This window comes from Equus przewalskii, chromosome 4, assembly GCF_037783145.1.
Source record: "Equus przewalskii isolate Varuska chromosome 4, EquPr2, whole genome shotgun sequence".
NCBI classification, from domain to species: Eukaryota; Metazoa; Chordata; class Mammalia; order Perissodactyla; family Equidae; genus Equus; species Equus przewalskii.
This window is the reverse complement of record NC_091834.1, coordinates 93291313-93316691: the sequence shown is the minus strand read 5'-3', so window position 1 is coordinate 93316691 and position 25379 is coordinate 93291313. Positions and strand designations below refer to the sequence as shown.

The 25379-nt window shown below is 43.9% G+C and overlaps 1 protein-coding gene across 7 annotated transcripts in view; it reads left to right on the top strand.

The window, feature by feature from the left end:
* Positions 1-25379, top strand: part of DENND2A (DENN domain containing 2A) — a 93257-nt gene that overhangs the window by 23729 nt on the left and 44149 nt on the right. For 5 of the 7 annotated variants that reach the window (XM_070617969.1, XM_070617972.1, XM_008526796.2 and 2 more), the window contains 4 exons: positions 862-963; positions 3850-5013; positions 19191-19318; positions 20588-20709. In XM_070617969.1, the coding sequence (XP_070474070.1) occupies positions 862-963; positions 3850-5013; positions 19191-19318; positions 20588-20709 (1516 nt within the window). The remainder of the gene's footprint in view (positions 1-861; positions 964-3849; positions 5014-19190; positions 19319-20587; positions 20710-25379) is intronic. The other 2 variants (XM_070617970.1, XM_008526799.2) reach the window with 1 other exon arrangement.

Genomic DNA, 25379 nt, shown 5'->3' with positions numbered 1-25379 from the left:
CACAGCCTGTCCGGTTGGCGTTCTCTGGTGGGTCTGTTCTTCTTAGCTACGTCCACTTGACCAATGTCCATTTGTTTTCATGTTGAGAGATAGAGTTCTGTAGGGACTTGCTATTGAAATAGTACATTTTAATCAGTTACTTTAGTTCATTTGGATGTCAGGCACGGGAGTTTTATAAAACTGCTGCTTCCGCACTAAGGCCCCTGCTTTGGTGTCCACATGATCCTTGTTATCTTTCAGGTTTGAGAGGCTCAGTGGGATTCCTGGGTTTCCTGGGACCATCCCCTAGTTTTCCTGAGACCAGACAGATGACCTAGGGGTTAGGCCTCTCTTCCTCCTGGGTTTGGAGCCACTGGGAAAGGTTCTCAGTGCAGGGCCCTGAACCCAAGGACAGTGGGGGTTTACGCCCACCTTAAGGCCAGCGGAAGAGTAGAGTATCTCTGTGTATATTTCAGCTTTGGTGTATGGTTTATTTCTTGTTTCAAATAAAGTAACAACTCTTCTCTTCTTCGGGGATTATTCATCACAGGTTCTTGGAGAGCCTGAAAAAATGTTGGGCTGTGCTGGGATTTATGTTTTGCTTTCTAGGGGTATATGTTTTCTTAAAATTTTTGGTGACCTTAGCTAAAGAATATAAAGATACACACACACACACACACACACACACAAGAAGAGGTTGGCATGGAGTCTGAACCTCAGGATTTTGTGCCCTTGCCTCACTCGTGGGTCAGGGATTCCGAATGGTGCATTCCTGTCACACACCCCTACTCTTGGATGGACCCTCTCAGGGATAAATAGTTTGGGGTGTGGGCCCTAGATTTGCTGTCATGGCTCACTGAGTGTGCATCCCTGTTCTCCCAGGCGACTTGGAGCTCCTCTCGGTGCTGACATGATGACAGTGTGCAGGCGGGCCAAGGGCAGCCACAGCCAGCCTGAAAACCTGTGCTACAAATTGGCTGACAAGTAAGAACTTTTCTCCCCTGAGAGTGTAGAAGTTGGCCCAGATTCTCAGTCTCCTTCCTTTCTCTCTGGCCTTTCCCTCCTCACTAACCCCACTTCCTTGAACTAAAGAGGCATTCTTTTCTGAGTCATTGTGATACACCTCCTGTAAATCATCTCCACGCACTGTGCTCAGTTAAGAACTTGAGACCAAAGTGGTCCAGGGAAAGTCTGACTCGTGCCCAGTGTGTTGAGAAGATGATCCCAGGGCGACTTCAGGCCATATTCCCATTGATGCTTTCCAGTCCAGGGTTTGTTTTTCTAACTACTAAGATGCACAGATATTTTAATTATCATTGAGCCCTAAATCTTTGCAGCTGCATCTGTCCACATGGCCAGCTTTACCCATCTTTTATTAGCAGGGCTGTCTTCTCCCCAGATGGAGCCCTTTCCTCTGATTCTCTCTCTCATTCTGCAAAGGAGTTGGCGATCGCTGAGCTGTTCACGGCTCTGCGCCCAGTCCAGAGCCCCTGCTGGGGCCATAGAATCCCAGAAACAGGAACTCAAGAAACTCTTGGATGCAACAACCATGTGGAGAAGGCACTCTGTCCCTGGTTTTATCATTCTTACCTCTCTTGCTTGAGCTTTGTAAATCCAGCGTGGTCTTCCAGCAAGCTATCCTTTTTTCTTTTTCAGTTTTTAGATAGGGGATCAGTGATTGTGAAGTCACCCCAGATGATTGGGATCTTGGTCAATAACTGTAATCATTACAATAACGCTAGTTACCATTTATTAATATCAAGACATAATATGTGCTGTACTCTGGTTACATTACATATATTAACTCATCCATTCATTCATTTAATAAATATTTATTGACTGCCTACTATGTACTGGGCACAGCAAACAAGATAAATTTAGTCTCTGCACCAATAAATTTCTAGTCTAGAAAAGGGAGATAGGGTTCTTATTTTAAGGTGAAAAAAAGGGAGCCAAGCTTCAAACCCAGGTCCCTCTGAATCTAAAGCCATGTTTATCTACTGTCAATATTGTTTAACAGTACTTTTGGTATAAATGATTTTATACTATATCATCAATTGTCACGAAGCATGAACTAACCTGAATTGTGTTTTCCTGTGTCTGTCCTGTCTCTTTATCTTTCTTCTAGCACCGTGAGACCAATGGCTTTAACTTCTGCCTTTGAACTCTCAGTAGAATATCCACAAACTGATTCTGATTCTGACTAAAATCTGAATTCATGCTAATGTCCTCAGTGGTGACAGAACAATTGAAAAATGTATTTCTCTTTGGAAGCACTCTGTTATGAATGCTAATCATTTATTTAAGTAAAGAATTCTGCTTTGATAGCCATATTTAACATATGAAAATGTGTTTGCAATTTCACAAGTTTCTAATTTACGCTGAGCAACCAAGAACAGCAACACAGTTTACATGCTCGTGTCCCCATCCAGGGGCAAGTCTACGTAAACAACTGTTAGTCTTTGGAAGAGAGAGCTAAATTCTAACAGCGTGCATGAAACTGCTGAGGTTCATCCCTCAGGTGAACCTTAACTGGAGGTTCAGAATTTATGGGCTAATGTCATGTAAATTCCTGTATAGTCAGATCTATATACTCAGGAAATGTGCACCATGAGGTTGGTCTGTGCACATTTGCTGATCTTGGGACATCTGAGGTCACTGTGCTCAGTCATGACCTTTGCTGGTGGAAGAATGTTTTGCGTTTCAAAACACAGATACTCCCATTCTCATTAGACTAGCTTAAAATGTTTTTCTATTTTTCTTTCAAAATAATTTTTAACATCTTCATGGCACTAACTGATCTTCTAAAATCATATTTGGAGGTATATATCCTCACGTGTATATTCTAGGCCAGAACTTTCTGCAGTGATGGAAATGTTTTTCTACTCCATCCAATAAAGTGACCATTAGCCGGCAACTGACCATTAGTGGGCTACTGAGTACTCAACATGGGACTGGTGCCACTGAGGAACTGAGGCTTTAATTTAATTTGATTTCAGTTTAAAAAGCCACATGTGGCTAGTGGCCACTACATTGGACAGTGCAGTTGTAGGCCATGCCTGAAATCTGAACCTGCTTGTTTATTCACTCATTCATTCGTGCCACACATGTTTACTGGCCACCCACTCCACCAGGTCTTAGTGTAGGTGCTGGGGATGCAGCAGTAGTCAAAACATGCCAAAATTCAAAAGAATCCCTGTCCTCCTGGAGAGACCAGTCTAGCAGGGTTCACGTTCTAGAGAATTTTCAGTTCAAATGCAGCCAATCATGTGGCTTTTCCCACTCAAATCAGGACAACTTATCAAGCCCAGAATTAGCAAAAACTTCATGACTTATGGCATTGTTTTAATTTTTAAATAGTCATTCCAAAGGACCATCTGTTGATAACAGAAGCAGAGGAAACTTAGACTACGTAAGCTTTTATCTCATGAAATTTCTCCTATTTTCATCAGGGAAGAGAGCTAATAATAACGATAACCACCATTTATTGTATACCATGACATACTAGATGCTTTACTTGGGTTGGCTCATTAAATGTTTATAACCACCCTGTTAGATGTGTATTATTATTATTCCCTTTTCACAGAAGAGGAAACTGAGGTTTAGAGAGGTTAAACAACTTGCCCAAGGTCACACAGGTGGTCAGTGGTCTAATTAGGATTTAAACCCAAGTCTCTTGGGCTCTAAAATCCAGTAGCTCCTTTCGTTCCATCGTGCTATCTCCCCAAGAAAACCAAATTATTTTTTAAATGGTATTTTCAATGTTTGTGGTTTGCAATTATTATTATATCTAAGTTTTAGTAAATCTCTATGACCAGCCAGGAGCAGTAACCAAGAATCCCTCACCCAGTGTTTGTCTTTGTTGTTCAGGGTCAAGGTGGAAGGCCCAAAGGCTGGGGAAGACCCTCGAAGGCAGCCACTTAGGTCCTCCATCCCTTTCCTAGAGACTAATCAGGCTTCAGCCTTCGGAAGAAGCCCGCTGGAAAGCCTCAATAACCTGATGCTAGAGTCAAGAGTGGACTGTATTCAGCAGAACATGTTCAGCTCAGATATGACCATCAGCGACCCAGCTTCAGATGTCAGTGCTAAAGAAGCCAGCAGGGCTGGCAAGAGGCAGCTCACGGGCGTTCAGAACCCCTGCCCTCCTGGCCGAGGCGGGGCCCGGCACAAGTCCCTCAGCATAAAGGACAAGATATCAGAATGGGAAGGGAAAAAGGAGTTGCCCACTACTGCAGCTGGCAGGAAAGCAGATGAGCAAGAGGATTACCTGACGTCCTGTGTGATGGAGAGGAGAAGTAGTGATGGTGTGAGGACTCTGGTCACAGAGGCTCAGAATGGAACGAGGCTGGAAACAGAGAGCAAAGAGGATGAGAGGAATAAAGGAGTAGTGAGAGTCGAGGGACAGGATGCAGAGCGGAGGCAAGACCTAAGCCAGCCAGCCAGGGAGCCAGCTCCCAGCTTGGGCAAAGGCCGAGAGCGGAGGCTTGGCCAACAGCGCTTTCAGAATGATAGCCTCTCTGTGCTGAAGCAGGTCAAGAAACTTGAGCAGGCTCTGAAGGATGGGTCGGCAGGGCTGGATCCCCAGTTACCAGGGACTTGTTATTCCCCACACTGCCTACCGGACAAGGCTGAGGAGGGGCCCACCCTTCCTGAGAACCGTGGAGGCAGGAGTGGCTCAGAATTCAGGCCACACCGCTTCGACCTGGAAGCCAAGGAGCCTGCCCCTGAGGCTGGGGAGGAAAGGAAAGGCTCATGTGGGAGGCCCTGCAACCAGAGCCTGGAGAGTGTGTACAAGGGCTCGGAGGACTCCACCACAAAACCCTTCATCAACCCCCTGCCCAAACCCCGGAGAACGTTCAAACATGATGGAGAAGGGGACAAGAATGGGAACCCAGGCAGCAGCTTCAGAAAAGATAAAAGGAACCTGCCTCCTCTACCCTCTCTACCTCCCCCGCCTCTGCCCTCCTCTCCCCCACCTTCCACCGTGAACAGAAGACTGTGGAACGGGAGACCGAAACCCAGTGCTGACCACAGGTAGGTGACGGTGACTGTCTGCTTGAGTAGTTCACGCCGCATCACAACTGTCTGTTCTCAACCTATTTGTTTTCTTAAACTGATGGTTCTTGTGGTTAGTTGAGACTGTTCATAGTTTAAGAGAGTTTATTGATTAAACCTGGAAACATGGTAACTGATGCATGTGTTTTGTGTTCTCAGTCCTCAAAAAAGAGTATTTGCTCTTAAAAATTACCCTTTGGATGTGATAAGTACTTGTAATTCAGCTAGTAACCAAGAGTTACACGAAAATTTGTGTTAACACTGGCAGTCTACTAACTGGTGCTAATTGATGCTAATTCTGCTGTTACCATCCCCTACGGTGCGTGGCACCTTGAATCTTTCCTGGCTCTTCTTTGCGTGTTTTTCTGGGTATGGGTTCTAGAAACATGCGTGGGTCTACCCTGGCCCTGTCACAGTCTATCACTGTGACCCTGAACAAGTTACTTAACCCCTCGAAGCCACCGTTTCCTCATTTATATATAGATGTACACACTCTGAATATTTTATAGTATTAAAATAATACGTTAGATAATAAAGCCTGTGAATGCTTGAAAATCAAATCTGTGCTTTGGAAACAATTTATTTTCTGGTTTGAAATCTAATTTCTAGTTCACTTCTGTAGTGTGCTGATTGGTTTGGTACCCACTAATCTGGAAACCAGCCTTAGAGCAACGCTCCTCAAAGCAGTTGTCTCTACTTACTGTCATCACTTCTTTACCTCTGATTTTTGCCGCGACCCACTGCATTGGGGCTTTGGCCACTTATCCTGAAAGTACTCTTGATCAAGGCCACCTCTGATCTCCGTCTTGCTAAATCCCATTGCCAGTTCTCTGTTCTTTTCTTGATTGGCCTCCTGGCAGTTGAGAAACAACTTGACTCGCTCCACTTTGACAGACTGTGTTCGCTGGACTTCTCATGACTTTCCTGGTAGTTCTGCTTCACCAGTTTGTTTTCCTCTCCCTCTCCATGTCAGAATAACACTCCCCGCTAACCCATCCACACCGTATCCAAGGATGAGAGCAGAACTTCTCTCTTCCATCTATATACACTCCCCAAATGACCTCATCCAGTCCCGTGGCTTTAAATGTCAGTTACATGCTTATGCTTCCCAAATGTATGTCTCTAGCCCTGACTCCCTCCCCCAGCTTCAGGTTTGTATAGTCATCTCCTGCTTGGGTCTCTCTTTGGTTATCTAATAGTTTGGACGTAACATGTCCAAACCTAAATTCTCAATCCAGGCCACCACTAACTGTCTCACTAACTGTCTCCTCCCAGAATAATTGCCATCTTGTTAAATGGCATCACCCTTCATTTTGCTTCGGCCGAAAACCTAGGAGTCATCTCTGATTCTTCTCTTTTCGCATACCCCAATCTAATTCGTCAGCAAGTCCTTCGGTTGTAGTTTTAAATGTTATCTTGAATCTGACTACATCTCCACTGCTACCACCTTGGTCATCTTGTTCCAATCCCCACCCCCAGTATATTCCTCTGCAGCAGCTTGAGGAGTCTTCTAGAAATACAGATTTGATCATGTAACTCGCCTGCTCAACATGGTTTATCAGGTAGGATTCTTTTGGCTGCAAAAAACACAATTTGTTATGTTCTCTTCCAGGAAAAAAAAGTTTGTGTATTTCAGAATTATATAAATTGTATAAATATTATAATTATAATTATAATTATATATTATGTCCTTTTAAAAATGAAATCATGGGGCCGGCCCCATGGCAGAGTGGTTGAGTTCTTGCACTCTGCTTCGGCAGCGCAGGGTTTCGCTGGTTTGGATCCTGGGTGCAGACGTGGCACCACTCGTCAGGCCATGCTGAAGCGGCGTCCCACATAGCCCAGCCAGGACCTACAACTGGAATATACAACTGTTTACTGGGGGGCTTTCAGGAGAAGAAGAAGAAAAAAAAAAAAAGAGGATTGGAAAAAAATGAAATATATATATACTGTTTTTTGCTTAGGATATGATTGAGATCTTTCAATTTTACCACCTTCCTTTTTTTTTCACCTTCCTTTTTTAACTGCCACATTTTTTACATCCTGTGGATAAACCGTATGTTATTTAACCATTCCCCTACTTATAGACACTTAGGTTGTTTCCAGTTTACAAATAATGCTGTGGTGAGCAGTATACAGCATTAGAGAAGACTCTAGAGCCAGAGTACTTACTAGCTCTGTTACTTACTGCCTGTATGACATTAGATAAGCTACTCAATTTGTCTTGGCCTCATTTTACTTATCTGTAAAATGGTGATAATTATATTAAACATTTCATAGCTTTGTTGTGAAGACTGGATGAGTAAATATGTGTAAACATAAGTTAAAACAGGGCTTGGCATATAGGCAATGCTCAATGAATGTTAGCTGTTATTTTTTTCTGGCTCTATTCTGTTTAATTAATTAGGTTATCTATTTCTTTTCCAGTACCAAACTGCTTTAATTATTTTAACCTCATAATATGTTTTAATGTCTAGTAGAGCTTACAGAAATTTCTTGTTGTTGCTAATAATCTGTCAGGTGATTCTTTTGGACATCCTACATATACTATCATGTCAAACACATACACGAAAATGATCGTTTGGTCTCCTTTTTAATGATTATAAACCTCTTGTTTATTTCTTTATTCTCATTTTTCAAGAATGTCTTGACTATTCTTGCATGTATTTCTCTAAATCTTCTGTATATCACTATCAAATTTCACACATACAAATTATGTTAGTTTTTAATTGGGATTCTATGTGTTTGCTAAGTTTATTCCTAAGTATTTTATCTTTTTGTTGCCATTGTTAGTTTATCTTTTTTCTCACCATATGGTCTTTGTATGTAAGAAAACTATTTATTTTTGTATATTATTCTTTTAGAAGACCCCTTAAAGAAATTTCTTATTGTTTCTAATAGTCTGTCAGTGGATTCTCTTGGACTTTCTATATATATAATCATATTGTCTACAAAGAATTCTCATTTTACCTTTTCTTTTTAATTTATACCTCATAATTCTTTCTCTAACTGAATTGCACTGGCTACTACTCTCCGAGCAGTGTTAAATAATAGTGCTGAGGGACCGGCCCGGTGACAAAGCACTTAAGTTTACACGTTCTGCTTCGGCGGCCTGGGGTTCACCGGTTCGTATCCCGGGTGCGGACATGGCACTGCTTGGCAAGCCATGCTGTGGCAGGCATCCCACAAATAAAGTAGAGGAAGATGGGCACCGATGTTAGCTCAGAGCCGGTCTTCCTCAGCAAAAAGAGGAGGATTACCAGCAGATGTTAGCTCAGGGCTAATCTTCCTCAAAAAAAAAAAAATAGTGCTGATAGCAGTGGGCAGCTTTATCTCCCCCCTGACTTTACTGGTACTGCTTCTTGTGTGCCCCTCTCAAGCACTCTTGTTTGAGGGGTGTTTTTATGGTATCAAGGTAGTGTTCATTTATGTTCCCTTTTTTACTAAGAGTTTAAAAAATTAGGATTAGATGTTAGATTTTGTCAAATTACTTCTCAGCCACTTTATATGATCATATGGCCCTTCTCCTTTGATCTATTAATAGTGAATTTATGTTCCAATGTTAACCCATCCTTACATTTTGGGATGAACTCTCATTTGGTCATGGTTTATTGTTCTTTTAATGTACTGTTGAATTCTATTTGCTAATATTTTGTGTAAGATTTTTGTATCAGTATTCTGTAGATGAGTCTAGTCTCTCCTTGGCTTTTATTGCACTCTTTGCCAGGCTTTGACATCAGTGTTATGTGAGAGCTACAGAAGAATTCAGAGGCTTCCTTCTTTATGTTCTGAGAAAGTTTGTATCGATCTCCAATTCTAAATCCTTTCCCAACCCCAGGGCCCCAGTGCCAACCCCAGGGCCCTAAATACTCTCATGACTTTTCTGCTCCTGTCCCCATTGCTCCCCAAAAGCAGCCCTTCTAAGCCCGTTCTGGGCTGTTCCTCCAAAGAGGCCCCCTCTTCCACGGGCAGGTTGGTTCTGGGAAATGGGAGTCTTTCATCTGTGTCATCATTGGGCAGATAGATAAACGTGGTGAACAGTTATTCCCATTATCTTTTCTCTCTTAGCTACCATCTGCTCTTTTTAGTCTTCCAGCATTTTCTTTAAAACCGGCTAAAGTTACTTAATTTCAGTCCAAAGATGAAATTTTTCTTGGCGAGTTTGAATATGGTTGCATCAGCTGTGTTTTAAGAATTTTGGCTTTGGATTTTTCGTTCTGTTTAAAATAGAACAATGGGGGTGATTAGGGCAAGATGTTCCCTTTCTGCTCTTAAAAAATAAAGCAGGTTCTTTATTGTGGTCCTATCGCCTAAGAAAAAAAAAAGAAAGAAAAGGCTCAACTCTGAATTTGGCAGACTTACTGCCCTCTCTGAGGCAAGAAAGCCAAGCCAAGGCTGAAGAAAGAAATGATTAAGGATTTTGAAGTTCTGAGGGTTTAGAATTACACGGCCAGGCTGTGCGCTTTGGAGAATGTATTCAGCTTATTTTCATAGGCCGATTAGTCCACCTGAGCAAGAGCCAAACCAGTGGATTCAGATCCTCAGTTTAAGAAAATGTGTCTTCTTCGTTTCTTTTTCTCTTCTTAGTCTTCCTTTCCCTTTTTTCTCTTTCTTCTTTTCTCTTGTCTTCCTCCTTTCCTCCTTCTCTTCTTTCTTCCCTTTCTTCTCTCTTTCTAAAGCCTCAGGAAATTAAATACAAGGACTTATGCCTTCAATCCTAAAATGGAAAATGAGAAACCCTCAAATGTCAGGAAATTCCAAAGATAAGGTTCCTATAGCAGCATTAACTTGGTTATCTATGTTTTATGGCATACATTTAATATCTTTGGCAGAAATGCTATAAGGCCGACATTTAGCAAGAAAAGTTACTAGTTTTTAAGTGTGAGCAGCATCCTGAATTCACATCTATCTATGTGCCCAAAATGTTTTAACTTGAATACAGATTTTTTATTTTACTTTAATTTGGTCATATGACAGAGTTTTTAGATCTTTATGAAACAAGTAACTATGTTGACCGAAATTTCAACTTTTCAACTGATTGTTTTGGCGTCATATAGATTCAGCCTTTCCTTGGGGCTTTTAATGTAAGACTTTCAGAATTTTTGAGGACATGAAACCTCGGTCATTATATAGCTGCCAAATCATAGTGTGCTGTTATTGATTCCATAATTTCCATCTTCTATAGAACTGATAGGGATCCCCATAGCTCTCTGGCTGGGCAGCAACCCTTAGCTTTCATCGATTTAATGGTTAAGGTTAACTTACCAGCCACACTGTGGTCAGTCTCTGTCATTATGAGTCTGTCTCAGTCAACATGACATCCGTGAGGCAAATCTAACTACCATGTCTAAAAACTGAATGTTTAAAATCTTTAAAGGGGCAAGTTGTGTGATTAATTTTTGATATTTAGAGCAAATGTTACTTGGAAAGTGTCTGAGAAGCTTGATTTTATAAAATTATTTATTTCAATGGTAGTTGCATTGGAAAACAAAGAGACGAGAGTAGAGAGGGTGGTGCTTATTCTATATTAGAAGAGTGGTCATCATGTCTTATTTCTCATCGGAATGTGGAAATGGTTGGATTTTAGACACAGTGGTGGATAGAGAGAGTTGTTCTTCTGATATTCTATTTTGGATCCAGGATAGAGATAAGCAGAAACACAACGTATGACAAGGTAGTCATAGTACTCCATGGGGGAGATACCCGATAACAGAGTGCGAGCTAGGAGCTAACATAAGCGTTCTCCTGCTCTGCCCCTACTCTCTTCGCCTGGTTGTATGAATGGCCTTCTGGGGTGGGGGTGGGGGGCCATGGGGAAGAGCTGCCTGTGGCCACTCAGGATGGAGGCAAGAAGAGACGCTAGGGCAGCTGGAGGTGGAGGAGGGAGTCAGAGCCCAGCATCCCTGGTTTCTAGCCTGTGGGAATGGTGTTTTAAGTGGTGGCTAGGTCCCAGACTATCCAGGCTTGTTTAACCCATAGCTAAAAATAATTCTAGGGGAAATGTGATCAGAACAATTGACTAAAAATTAGCTCTAAGAATACAGCTACTTTATTTTTTTTATTCTAACGTAAGGATAAATTAGAAGCATTATATGTGGCCATTAAAACCGGCTTTTGGAATATTCTCTCACGTATTCAACCAACAAATATTTACCAGGCACCTCTGTAGTGTTAGAATGTAGCAACGAACAAGACAGACTGAGACCCTGCCCTCATGGAACTTACACACTAGTAATAGTTAGAATTACACAACTAGTTATGTAATTATATGTAATTATAACCATGCTCAGTGCTGTGAGGAAGCCCATGAGCTATGGGAATTGTTAGCGGGGATCTCTAGCATGTCATGGAAACAGGGCCAGCTCTGAGAGGAAGTGACACTCAGACTGAGGCCTGACCTTCCCAGGCAAGGGGAGGGTGGGGGATGGGTGTTCAGTTTGAGCCTACAAATGGGTGAAGGCCCTGGGGCAAGAAAGACTTTAGCATGCTGGAGGACCTGAAAGGCACGAGTGTGGCCAGAGCGGAATGGTGTGGCTGAGGCCTAGAGGTCTTCTGGAGCCAGCTCCGGAAGAGCCCTACAGACCAGCCAAGGATTTTGGCCTATTACCTAGGCGGGATGGGAAGCATTTGAAAGATTTTAAGAAGGGGAGAGACACAATCCAATTTGCATTTTTAAAAGCTCACCCCCCACAGTAGTGTGGAGGCTGGCAGGGGCACCAGTGGACAGGGTGGGTGGTTGTGGGGATGGGAGGAAGAGCGAGGAGGTATTGGGGTTACCCTCTGATCTAACTGCCATGGGCATTGAGAGAAGTGGGTGATGGTCTTTGCTGAGATGGCAGCACTGATGAGGGGTTGGTCCTCGTCGGGAGGGGAAATAAGAATAAGAGTTCAATTTTAGCCTTGTTAATTTTGAGATTAGGCAGCCCTCATGGTCTGGTGGTTAAGATTCAGCACTCTTACCACCACAGCCCAGGGTTCATTTCCTGGTCAGGGAACCACACCACCTGTCTGTTGGTTGTTATATTGTGGTGGATGCGTGTTGCTGTGATACTGAGTTGCTATGCCACTCATATGGACCACCCAAGGTGGACAGGTTTCAGCAGAACTTCCAAACTAACGCAGACTAGGAAAAGGACCTGGCTGCTCACTTCCCCCAAAATTGGCTATGAAAACCCAGGAATAGCAGTGGAGCATTGTCTGATACAGCGCTGGAAGGTACGAGGATGGCGCAAAAAGACCTGACAGGGTTCCACTCTGCTGTACACAGGGTCACTAGGTCAGAATTGATGGTACTAACAACTAAAATTTTGAGATTCCTGCGTGTCATCCAAATGGAGATGTGGGATGAGCTCTTGTTAGTATGTCATTTACAAAACTATGGAAAAATCACAAATAACATTCAAAATACTATTGAAATGACAGTATTTGGCGTTAGTTGTTGAAATGTGTTAGTTGTTATAAGTTATAACCCACTTCGGCAAACTTCAGTGGACCAATCAGATCAATCCAGCGTCTCTGAAACAAAACAGCAGCAAAATCACATGGTAATTTGAGGACCCAGGAAGCAAACTCAGGCAAAGGAAGTGACCCGCCTTCCCCAGGCTGTGGGCTCCCCGAAGGTGGGGACTTCTTGTCTTTGAATCACCAGCTATGAGCTCAACTTGACCCTCAGAAAGTGCTTATTAAACATGTGGGCTGGGTGTGGAATGAATGTGGAAATGTTTAAGTGAGAGAGAAGCCAATTTGGATGTGGTTATCATTAGCCCTTTGAAATTTCCTTTCTCTCAAAGCTAATATGTAAATAAAGGTATTAAAACATTTTTTCAAGTTAAAAAAATATTTTCCTAGAAAAGACTTAGCTGGATGACTGGATAATGAGTTTAATCCTATTTCTCCTCTTCGGGGAGCCTGTCACCTACGTGAGTCCCGGAACCAGAGGACTGCAGTCCCTGGAGGCTTCGTGTGGGTTATAAAACAAGTGCTTAGAATGAACTCGCCGCCTCAAACCATTGCTTGCTAATATGTTACCAACACATGAGGCGATAAATCAGACTGGAATTGGAATTCTGTTTTCCCACTGGCTTTAGAAATTGGGCGTGTGAAGATTTCCAGTTTCTCCTTGGTCTCCTATGGACAGTGGCTTCATGGTGATGTAAAAGTTTCTTTGTCTTGCAGGATTCCTGCATAGGAATTAGTCAACTGAAAACTGACATTTTAATACAGCAATGAAGCTGCCCGTTTGAGAAATCTTGTGATGAATTCTTTTGCAAATTAAACACGAGTTTTGCAATATGAATAACTGTCCCCTAATCAGTTTATTTTTTATTTTTTGATGAGGAAGATTCACCCTGAGCTAACATCTATTGCCAGTCCTCCCCTTTTTTTTCTTGAGGAAGACTAGCCCTGAGTTAACATTCATTGCCAGTCTTCCTCTACTTTGTATGTGGGATGCCTGCACAGCATGGCCTGCAAGTGGAGTAGGTCCAGGCCCAGATCCAAACCTGCAAACTCAGGCCACTGAAGCTGAGTGTTCAGAACTTTAAGCAGTCAGCCATGGGGCCGGCCCCTAATCATTTTTTTAAAGGAAATTTTTTTTTTTGAGGAAGATTAGCCGTGAGCTAACATCTGCTGCCAATCCTTCTCTTTTTGCTGAAGAAGACTGGCCCTGAGCTAACATCTGTGCCCATCTTCCTCTACTTTATATGTGGGATGCCTACCACAGCATGGCCTTCTGAGTGATGCCATGTCCGCTCCTGGGATCCGAACCAGCGAACCCTGGGCTAGCAAAGTGGAACGTGCATACTTAACCACTGCACCACTGGGTAGCCCCTAAAGGAAGTTTGTAATATTTTAAAATTGAGCTTTTCTAATACTATTTAGACTGCTGGAAACTTTTATGTGTTGGGAATCAATTGCAAAATACAGCTGAACTCTTGTATTAGCATCGTGCTCTTGGAAATATGAAAGGATCATAAAAAACATTCAAACTATGGCCTGAAATCCCAGGGTGTCTGACAGCAGCCATTTGGATACAGGCTAATCTCGTCCTGACAAACCCCAACAGACGATCCAGGTTCTCCGTTGTGTTCCATATGCTCTAAATAAGCGGGCCACTCGCTGGGACTTGGAGAGACTTTAACATGCAAACATCTTTATTGTTAGGGCATTTATTATTAAAACATTTGAACTATGCAGATATTATTTTATAGATACTTTATAATAATTTTATTATTTTAAAATTTGACTTATACAAACATTGCTTCATAGGTACTTCAAAAGAGATTTTTAAAAATCAAAACAATTAGAGAACTCTCTCCATGGTAGAGCAAGGCACAACTGCTGCCCCTTCCTGCAGCCAAAGCAGAGGCCAAACTTGGCTAGGGTCGTGCTTGAATCCCAGGCCGTGGAGGCTTGACCTGTAAGTGCTGGCTGCCACCCTCTCCCTCTGCTGCCAGGAGTGGGCTTCCTGACGTTGTGGCAGAAACTGCTTAGCTCCCAGTGAAGCAACCCTCACCTGTCCCGTTTTCCCTCTGAGGGTTCATAGCTTCTCTTCCTAGCGTAGGTTAGTTATATTATAAGGGAAATAGAGGGCTTGCCTGGGTAATGCTCGGTTATGTGTAATTTTGTATGGTTTTGTATGGAAAATTAGTTCAAGTTCCTAACAACAAACTTTGGAAACTCTACCTGTTTTAATTTGGGGACTGACTGCAGCTTTCATCCCGCGTTGCCTTACTTGCACGCTCTGCTTAATGCCCGGGTCATTAAGAGCAGCAGTCTCCAACCATGTGTCCTGGGTTCACACCCTGGCTCCACCACTTTCTCCCAGTGTGACCTTGAGCAATTTATCAAACCTCTCTATGCCTCTGTTTTCTCATATATAAAATGTGTATAGTAGTAGTAATTCGTCAAGGTTGTTGCAAAGTTTGAAAGTGCTAATCCAAGTGAGGCATCTGGTCAGTACTCAGTAAATGTTGTTGAATGAATGATTCTATGGTCTCTTTGAACAGCTTACATCTTCTCAACCAAATCTCTGTAGTGTGCGTGCTGAGGACTCCAGCTAACCTAATCTGATTAGCTCACTGGGGGAAACCCAGGAGTTGTGGCCCACTCCAGGCCAACTTCACTCTGCTCTCGGCCACAGACCACCACCCCTCCATCCCGAGTCAGCTGCCTGGCTAATGGCAGCCTGGGCTAATGGCAGTTCAGACTAGAGATGTTTGGAGTGGGCTCCCAGCACAGGCCATTCCCATCATAGAGAAAAAAGCTCAGATCTGCTCCCGCCTCCAGACCCCATCTCCTAGAACTCTGAAGCTTGCTCCTTCCTCTCCTGGCTGGACACCTCAAGGGGAGGAAGGAGGGGCTCATGGATTGGTAGCCCCTCCTTTTGGCATGATCTTCTGTTAGTAAGCCAGGCTCCCTGGGGCACGGGTGACAGTTTTAGCCCCATGGCCTGACTCAAGGTCACAGAGACCCAGCCTGGAAGCTTGCAGCTTGGCCTTTCTTTGTGCTTCTGCCCCAAGTGCCAAGTTCAAGTTCATGAAGGAGCGAGGGTGGGATGGAGGTAGATGAGGATGAATTCAGATGTGGAAATGTTAAAGTTTAGAGCCTAAAAAGGAAAAGACTTGGGAAATGCTCAGTGCCCAGAAAGAGGAAGAGGAAGAGGAAGAGAGCTTCACTGAAGGCACCAGAAGAGTTGTCTGCAAGGGGAAGTAGATTAGGGCCAAATGGCGCCAGGCTTCTCGAACCATCAGGAGGGCATGTATGTGTGTATTTCCAATCCTTTGCCCGACAGTCCTATTGTAAGATATAGTAAAAAATAATTACTAAAGGAATGAAATTTAAAAAGACAACAATATACAAGCCTCAGTTTTGTTTTTTAAAAATCTATCCTGTCAAATGGCTTGAAAAGTTTCTAAATGCTTACTGTGAATTTCTGTACTTAGCTCATCAAGGGCAAGTAACAAACAGTTGGCACCCAGCTCTGGCCCACAGATTGCACCCCGAGTGCCGCTGCCCACACTGTGGAAACCAAGAGGTATCACGTAGAGAAAGGACGGAGAAGGTGGTTAGGTTTTACCAGAAACTCACCGTGACCTTTAGGGGGCAGTTTCAGAAAAGGGATGTGTAGAGACACCAGGTTGAGAGGGTAAAGGAAAGAAAAACCAGGGAACTTCTGTAAACTAATAGACAGAATAGTCTGTGCTCCTCCTCCTCCCCTCCCCCCAGTTAAAAATGTGGGCGAGGAAGGTGAGAAATAGCAGAACAAGGGTCACTGCTTCAAATGAAAGTTTTTCAAGACAGAGGAAACCTGTGCATGTTTTTTTTGGTTGTTTTTTTTGAGGAAGATTAGCCCTGAGCTAACATCTGCCGTCCTCCTCTTTTTTTGCTGAGGAAGACTGGCCCTGAGCTAACATCCGTGCCCATCTTCCTCTACTATATACGTGGGATGCCTACCACAGCATGACTTGCCAAGCGGTGCCATGTCCGCACCTGGGATCCGAACCGGCGAACCCCAGGCCGCCAAAAAGTGCAATGTGCGAACTTAACCACTGCGCCATCAGGCCGGCCCCCGGTGCATGTTTGAAAAATGAGAAAAAGAAGCTAGTGGAAAGAGAAAGATTTAAAATGTGAGGAATCCCCCAAAGTTTGGAAAGCAGGCAAATGGCCTCTGCCTGGTTCTACCAGCTCACACTTGACATTTACCACCCTGTTCCCTGCAGTCCAGCCGTGCTGAATGTCTGTCTTTGTCATTTCCTCAAATGCACCAAACTCTCTGCACCCTCAGGACCTTCACACATGCCCTTCCCCTTTCTTGGAACACTCTTCCCTCCACCAAGGTCTTTTTATCCTTCAGATCTCAGCTTCAATGAGTGACTTTCTCAGCGAGGCCTTTCCTGATGCATCCTCCAACCTAAATGAGTCCTCCTTGATGTACTCGCTTGTAGCAACCTATACTTTTCCATCTTTGAACTTAACACAGTTTATAATTCTATTTGTTTGTGCATGTGCTGGTCGAATGTCTATCTTCCTAAAGTGTAAGCTCCTTGAGGCAGGGACACTGACCGTTTTAGCCACTCCTTGTTTATTGAACCTGGGGCACAGTGCCTCCTACACAGTAAATGTTCAATGTAAAACACTGGCTACATAAATAGTAACAGCACTGTGACAGTAATAGTAATATCTTACATTTGGTGAGCGCTTGTTAGGTGCCAATGACTTTACAAACATTCTCTTTTCTATTCTTTGAACAATCCTGTGAGATAATTACTATTTTACAATTCAAGACACTGAGTTTCAGCCCAGTTAAGTAGTTCATCCAAGGTTAAAAGGCTTCTGAATGGAGGATCTGGGATCTGTATCCAGGTTTGCTTAATCCTACAGCCACCAGAGGGGCCCCTTCCCCAGGGGCTGGAGAGAGATTGGAAGTTTGGGTGAAGAAACAGAGACCCTCTACATTTCTATTTATTTTTATTATTTTTTTTCTTTTTTCCTTTTTCTCCCCAAAGCCCCCGGTGCATAGTTGTGTATTCTTCGTTGTGGGTTCCTCTAGTTGTGGCATGTGGGACGCTGCCTCAGCGTGGTCTGACGAGCAGTGCCATGTCCACGCCCAGGATTCGAACCGACGAAACACTGGGCCGCCTGCAGCGGAGCGCGCGAACTTAACCACTCGGCCACGGGGCCAGCCCCAGACCCTCTACATTTCTAAGTAGTCGCCATCTAGCATGTGCAGAACACTGTGCTAGACATATGTGAACAAAATAAGAGAGAAGAGTGATGATTCCTGACCCATAGCAGGGTTGTGATCATCTGGACCCTGTAGGAGGAGGAGTGAAGGGCCAGGATCAAGTCAAGGCCAGCTCGGGGATGTGCCCTGTTTAATGTGGGTGGACTGCGTGTTCACCTAGATTCTATTCCAGGAAGGCCCAGGTGTGTTCAGCAGAAATTCCTAACCATTCTGCTCAGGGGTAGAAGGTGAGCCTCTGGAACCTGAGTGGGCAGGGCCGTTCTGCTCCAGACGCGGGGAAAGTTGTGGGTTACTTTGCAGAAGGATAGGGAGAGAGAGAAGAAAAAGAGGGGAGGTGGAGTGAACCTGTGCGATGGCTGATGTTTTGTGTGTTTCATGATATGACCCACCTCGTGATATTCCAACGTTCAGTAAAGTTCAAAAATCACAGAAACTCAAGGCAGGTTGGTGTGTGTGTGTGTGAGAGAGAGAGAGAAAGAGGAAGAGAGAGAGAGAGAGAGAGAGTGTTGGGAGAAGGGGCTGCACTTCCCATTAAAATCAACATGAGCAGCACAAGGACAGCCCATGTGGATGTAGGATGGGGGCTGGGGGTAGAAAGTAGAAAGCCATAGAATGTGCCAGGCCACAGACTGAGACCCAGCCACATTTGCACAGATCTCTGAGGGGCAGGGTAGGGTGTCTCAACCCTAAACCTCTGAGTTTCATTCTGGTAATAAGCACTTGGGTGAGAGAAAGAGGGAGGTGCCCAGGCCTCTGGTCTGCTCTCAACTGGCCATGACTGCTCCTTTCTGATGATTAATGTGGACTCTGGAAACACTGTAGGACATTTGAAAAGTCCCGAGAAGTAAACGTGAAGAGAAGCCACCAGCCATTCCTCAGTCCTGAGATAGCAGCTGTGTATTTCATTTCCTTCCTTTCTTTTTATTTTCTATGTATATGTTTGTTTACAAAGCTGGGACTGTATTTTATTTGTATACTGTCTTTACTTGGTTTAAGTAAAAGCCACAGCTCTTTTTTTTTTTTTTAAAGATTTTATTTTTTTCCTTTTTCTCCCCAAAGCCCCCCAGTACATAGTTGTATATTCTTCATTGTGGGTCCTTCCATTTGTGGCATGTGGGACGCTGCCTCAGCGTGGTTTGATGAGCAGTGCCATGTCCGTGTCCAGGATTCGAACTGACGAAACACTGGGCCGCCTGCAGCGGAGTGCGCGAACTTAACCACTTGGCCACGGGGCCAGCCCCAAAAGCCACATCTCTTATTCAAGGATTTTTGTACCTTCTTGCAAAAAACATAGTTGATTTCAGTTATAGATATTATTGCAAGAAAAATAATTTTTTTGGTGTGTAATCTCTGAACCAGCCTAATTTGATTCAAGTTCTTGTTTTTTTCCGTCCCATCTTGTACAACCCAGAAAGTCCTATGAGTTTGAAGACTTACTGCAGTCTTCCTCTGAGAACAGCAGGGTGGACTGGTATGCACAGACCAAGTTGGGGCTCACACGCACTTTATCGGAGGAGAACGTCTATGAAGACATTCTGGGTAAGAGGCCATGTATCTGTGAACAGGTATATGTGTGTCTGTGAGAAAGCGGAGAGGAAATGGGGCTGGCTGCTTGAAACACACACACAAACACGCAAAGACATACATGTAGTCAAATAAATGAGAAAGCAGTGGGTGAGTGGAAGATGTGAGCGACAGTGGGGCTGCAGGGGAGGAGAAGCACTAGTGACGAACAGCCATGGAGGCAGCGTGGTGCAGCGGGACACACATGGACCTGGAGCCTCTGTAGCCATGATGGAATCTTGGCTCTGTTACTTATTAGCTGGATGACATTGAGCCGATGACTTAACGTCTCTGAACTTCAATTCTCTCATCAGTATACTAAGGGTGATGATAGCTCCCTTGCAGGGTTGTTTGAGGACTGGAGAAAATGGCGTGCGAAATATCTTGTTTATAACAGATGTTCAGTAAATCATAGGGATTGCTGAATGATAGGAAACTAAAGACCACCCTACTCTTTCTGAAACTGTAGGAGTGTGGTGGTAAGAAGGCATCAAAATTCAGACTAAAATGAATGTCTACTATTAAAAAAGTAACTTTAGCCTAGCTCTAAAGAATTCTCTCTGATTCCAAAGTAGGGCTTAGAGTCACAGAGTTTGTATAAAGCATTTAAATTTGGTAAGTTAAATAATCTTCTGGGAAGATCAGTTTCAGTGAGGTGTAAGCTCAGACCAGAGTCTGCACATGTTGGGGGTGGGAGCGGGAGTAGGGGAAGAAATGCGCTGGTAAGAGGCAGAAATGAGTTTGTTGACTCATGTGACCAGAACTGGTTTTGTTGTCTTCATTTCCTCTCTCTCAGGTTAGCTCCATTCTCAGTAGGTTTCCTGGGATGGCTGCCATCAGCTCCCTGGAATCCGTACCTTGTCGGGGAGAGCCTATGTCCAGCAAGTCCCAGCAAAAATCCTGAGGCTCTGACTGGACCAGTTTAGGCCCCTTGTTCACCTTCAGTGCCCAGGAGTGCCATGCCGTGACTGGCTTAGGCTTGGGATGTGAGGCCTTCCCAGAACTGCTCACTGAGGCAGGGGTTCAGGATACTCAACTGGCTAAAGCCATGAAACTGAGGGCGGAGTTAATCTCATACTAAGTCTAAGAATGGGGACACAGGGAGTTACCACAGTGAAAATCAAGGTAAATGGATAGCAAGACAACAGACATCTCCACAACGAGAGGCCAACATGTTGGGTAGAGATCCAGTAAGGAAAACTTTCTTAACGTTTCCAGTTTCTGACCCATTGTCTTTGACCACAGATCCCCCAGTGAAGGAAAACCCTTATGAGGATGTTGAATTACATGGTCGCTGCCTGGGGAAGAAGTGTGTCTTGAACTTTCCAGGTTCTCCCACCTCTTCCATCCCTGACACGCCCACCAAGGTATGAGTCCCGGCGGGGGGGTCTGGGGGGTGGGGGGGTGCTCCCCAGCGCTGTGGTCTTGTGCAGCCTGGAGTTCTGGGTTACACTGGAATGCCAGGCCACCCTCACTGCCAGGCTCCTGGATTTGTCCATCAGCTGCCTGCCTGCTCTTCCTGCCTCTGGTTCTCCCGGAACCCCTCTGCTCAACAAAGCTTCCTAAAGTATCACTTTAGCTTCTGGGTCAGAACCCTCCCCGACTAGGTGAATAAGATAGTATATCCGTATCATTCAGCTGTAAAGAAGAATGTCTGACATAAAACAAACTCTAAAATGTAAGACTGAAAGGCATGGTGCGGAAATAGTATTTTTATACTATGCCACCATTTGTGGGGTTTTTAATGAAAGAATATACACTTTTGTAAGCTCATATATGTTTGGGCACATAGAAGAATATCTCTGTGAAGATACTAAGAGTGAGTAAGTGGGCACCTCTGTGGGGTTGTCTGAGTATCTGAGTACCTGGAAGTCAGGGTAGAAGACTGACTTTTTTTGCAGAATATCCTTTGAACCTTTTGGACTTTTGTACTATATGTATGTAGACAATATAACTGTATTCACATACATGATAATTTCAACCCATTGCCTACAGGACTGAGTTCCTATTCCTTAGCTTAGCATTAAGTATCCTCCATAATTGATCCCTGGGTACTCATTAGTACCTAATTTCCCACACTCCCTGCGTACAAAAGCTCCCCTTCAGCCAAAGCCTGCTGACTGCCCCTCTAATACTATAGGCCTGGGATCGGCCAGAGAGTAAAGATACAGTTTATGTTGTCACTACTCAGCGCTGCCATCGTAGTGCAGAGCAGATAGGCAATATGCAAACAAATCAGTGTGGCTGTGTTCCAACAAAACTTTATTTATGGACACTGAAATTTGAATTTTTTATAATTCTCATGTGTCATGAAATATTATTTTTTCAGCCATTTAAAAAATGTATAACCTATTCTTAGCTCATGGCCTGTACAAAAACAGGTGGTGGGCGAGATGAGGCCCACAGGCTGTAATTTGCACACTCCCGCGCTAGGTCATTTCCACCTCTGCCCTTGGCTCCTCCCATCCTTTAAGGCCCAGCTTAGTCATGTCTCCTTCAGGAAGCTTACAGGCCCTCCCAGCCCCTGGGATTTTTCCCCCCTCCTTGCCTCAGTGGGCTAAGAATTCTTTTCACACCAAATTGTGTAAGTTGCCTTATGACATCTCTTACTTCCATGATTTGGATTCGCATGTAAGTCATATGATACAGTCGTGCATTGCATAACGACGGATACCCATTCTGAGAAATTTATCATTAGGTGATTTTGTCATTGTGCGAACTTACACAAACCTGGACAGTATAGCCTAATACACACCTAGGCTATATGGTACTAATCTTATGGGACCACCATCGTATATGTGGTCCATGTTGACCAAAACATCGTTATGCGGCACATGACTGTATGTCTTAAAAATAGCTCCCCAACTAGATTGTAAATTCTTCAAGGTCAGAAAGGATATATTCTGTTTGTGTCTCCTATAAGTAGTTGTTATACAATGTTTAGTTGTGGAAGAAATTAAATAAAAGAAGGCCAAATTCAGGCTGCAAGAGTCCATTTGAATCCCATTGCGAGGATCTGTTTCCAGCCTGAGAAAAGAAGCCACCTTCCTCTCTGGGCTCCGTGTGAGGTCAGCATTTGCTGGCGGCTGGGGGATTCCGGACACGAAGCGTGCCTTTTGTGCTTGATGGGGGTCACAAAGGGACTCGTTCTGCCAGCAGTCTTCCTGAAGAGAATTGAAGGTAGAACCTATCTTGTAGGGTGGATCTTACCAGCCCAGGTCAATTGCTACAATACTGACCGAAACCAATTAACTGCTGTTTTCTCCTCTGCAGGAGTGTCATCATGATTATCCATGACAACTGGTAATTAGAAAATAGTTTCTACTTGTCTTTGAAATGTGTTGTTTTTGTTCCCATTGAAATATGGATGTCTTTAACATTTAATGGATAAGCCTGGCTTAGAAGAAGATGGAAGGCTGTCACCCCAAGTCTGTCCCCTTCACGTCCTACCCCGCTCTCCACTTCATGTGGGGAGTACACTACGTCACCTCTTAGGAACAATGAAAAACATCTGCCCAAATCAGCGCTGCATTCAGAGCCAGTTGCTCCTCCCTAATTCCAGAAAACAAAGGCTCCACAGCCCTTTTCTTCCCCTTCCTGCCAGGCTAGAGAAATCCTAGGTCCTCTGTCTCCAAAACAGCTAAACATAGTAGGTAATCAGGTCAATGGGATCTTGAAGTCCAGAGGCAGCTATCCTGCAGAAAGATAATCCAGTGGCCCAGTGCACGTGTCTGATTGCTTCTGATACTTCTAGGCTGTTTTGGACCTTTGCACGTCATCAGCAAGACTCTGTGTCCATGCTTGTTCCTCTGCTCTGCCACCTCTGGGTGTCTGGTTTGTGCTCCCACTCTGAGGGACAGCAGTGGACTTCTCCGCTTCCTCTGTTTAGCTCAGCAAATGTTCCTGGAGCATCTGCCACATGTGGGCTGCATCTGGGACCTTAGAGCTTGCTGAAGCAGTCCCTCTGTGGCAACTGTCTCTGCCAGCCACAGAAAGGTCCTAAGACTTCTTTGGGGATTTTCATTTCATTACATCGTGCCTGGTCCCAGTAGAGAGGTAAGGGTCAGTGAGACAGACTTTCCTCAGAAGGGAGTAGACACGCATCCAGGGCAGATGCTAATGCTTAGAAACGCGCAATGCAAGCTCCCGAGAAGGGGCCGTTTTCTTTTCTTGTTAACACTTGTAGCCCACTTAGACTAGTGCCTGCAACATAAGTACTATTTATTTATGTTTGTTAAATATATAGAATTATGCCTTTCAGTATGTGTTCTTTTAAAAAATAACCTTATTTTCTGAAAATAGAACATTCTCGTAAAAAATTTAGAAATACCGAAAAGTGTAATGAAGAAAATAAAACATCCATAATTGAGGGTTTTAATTTTTTCTTTATGCTCACCTGTATTTTTTTCTGTAATAGATTGTTATTGTGTCTGTGTGTATATGTGTGTGTGTGCTTTAAAGGTCTTTTTAAAAGTTGCATGTAATCCCAACACCTAAAGATAACCACTGTTAACACTGGTTTATTTCTCATACAGGCTGCCTCACACTGTATGTTTGTGTGTGTGTGTTTGTGCATCTGTGTGTATAAAAAAAAGATTTGGGATGATATTGTTAAACAGTTTTGCTGTTCTTTTTTATTTATCATGAATATTTCTCCATGTCATTAATTTCTTTTTAAATACAATTTTATTGCCTGCATGATTTTCCATCATTTTAGTGTAATGTCCCAATTGTTGGAATGTGTGTGTATGCCTGTCTCTATATTTCTATATATGTATATTTAAGGGAGTGTCTGTGTATTTACATAAATATGTGTACCTGTGGGCATAATGAACAAATGTGTACGTTTGTGTGAAAGATATCTGAGTACTTCTTGGAGGAGGCCTCTGTAGAAGAGAATAGGAATGAGGTTGAGACAGGTAAGGAGAAGATGGGATATTTTATATTAAGGACCTTTTTAGTCTCCGGCTGTCAGTGTCTCTTGAGGCAGTAGGATAGGGACAGTAGAGGACAGGAGAGCGCTACCATTCACAGATAAGAAGGGTGACTCAACCCCCCGCTTGAGTCCAGGTCATTTCCCTCTGGGGAGGCACGCAGCTTCCTTGCAGCCTCTTCGTCCCCACCAAGATGTCCCCTGGCCAGGGCCCATCACACTTGGTCTCCTGAAATAACTCCAGAGGCTTCAACAGAAGGTCTTTGTCCGCTTTTCCACTCTTGGACACTACAGATCTTTGGTTGTGTCCGTTGTGAATCCAGTATCTCTAAGATTAGGGAGACTCTGTGAGCCTCTGTGACAGAGCTGGGCCCCAGAGGTTACTCCATAGAGACGCAGTGCGACTGGGCGTGTTATCATCAGGGCATGTTGGTGAGGCTCTCTGATCAAAAGCTGGAATCTTCTCTGGACCACAGGCTGACACAGTCATCCATAGGGTCCTGTAGTGACTCCCCTGTTATACTGTAGTTCAGGTTTGGCAAACTACTGGTCACCTGATATTTGATTTTATAAATCAACTTTTATGCTCACTCGTTTACGTATTGTCCATGGCTGCTTTTGTACTATAATGGCAGAGTTGAGAGTTGTGACAGAGAGAGTATGGGCCACAAAACCTAAAATTTTTACTTGTCTGGCCTTAAAGAAAAAGCTTGCTGACCCCTGCTAAGATTCCAAGATTCATACCCTCACTATCAAAGTCCTTCCAGACAATTAGGTGTCTTCATTGTTTTGTTGTCTCTTCTATCTATTTCACTGCACCTACTCAAAGCCGCGACGACTTGGGTCAAATGGGCCTTCGTCACCTCTGTGCCTCTTCTGAGATTGTGCTGTATGCTTGATAATGCTCTCCCCACAGCCCACTAAGTCTTCTCCTTTTATCAGTTAAGTAGCTACTGAAATTCCACTCCCTCATGAAAGCTCCCTGGACATTTGGTGGCTTATTTTGGGCGCTCCAGAACATTCCCAGAGCCCCTTTCTCCAGCAGTGTGACCACTGGGAGATGCAGCCCCTGCACAACCTCCACCAGGTCTCTTGACACCCTTT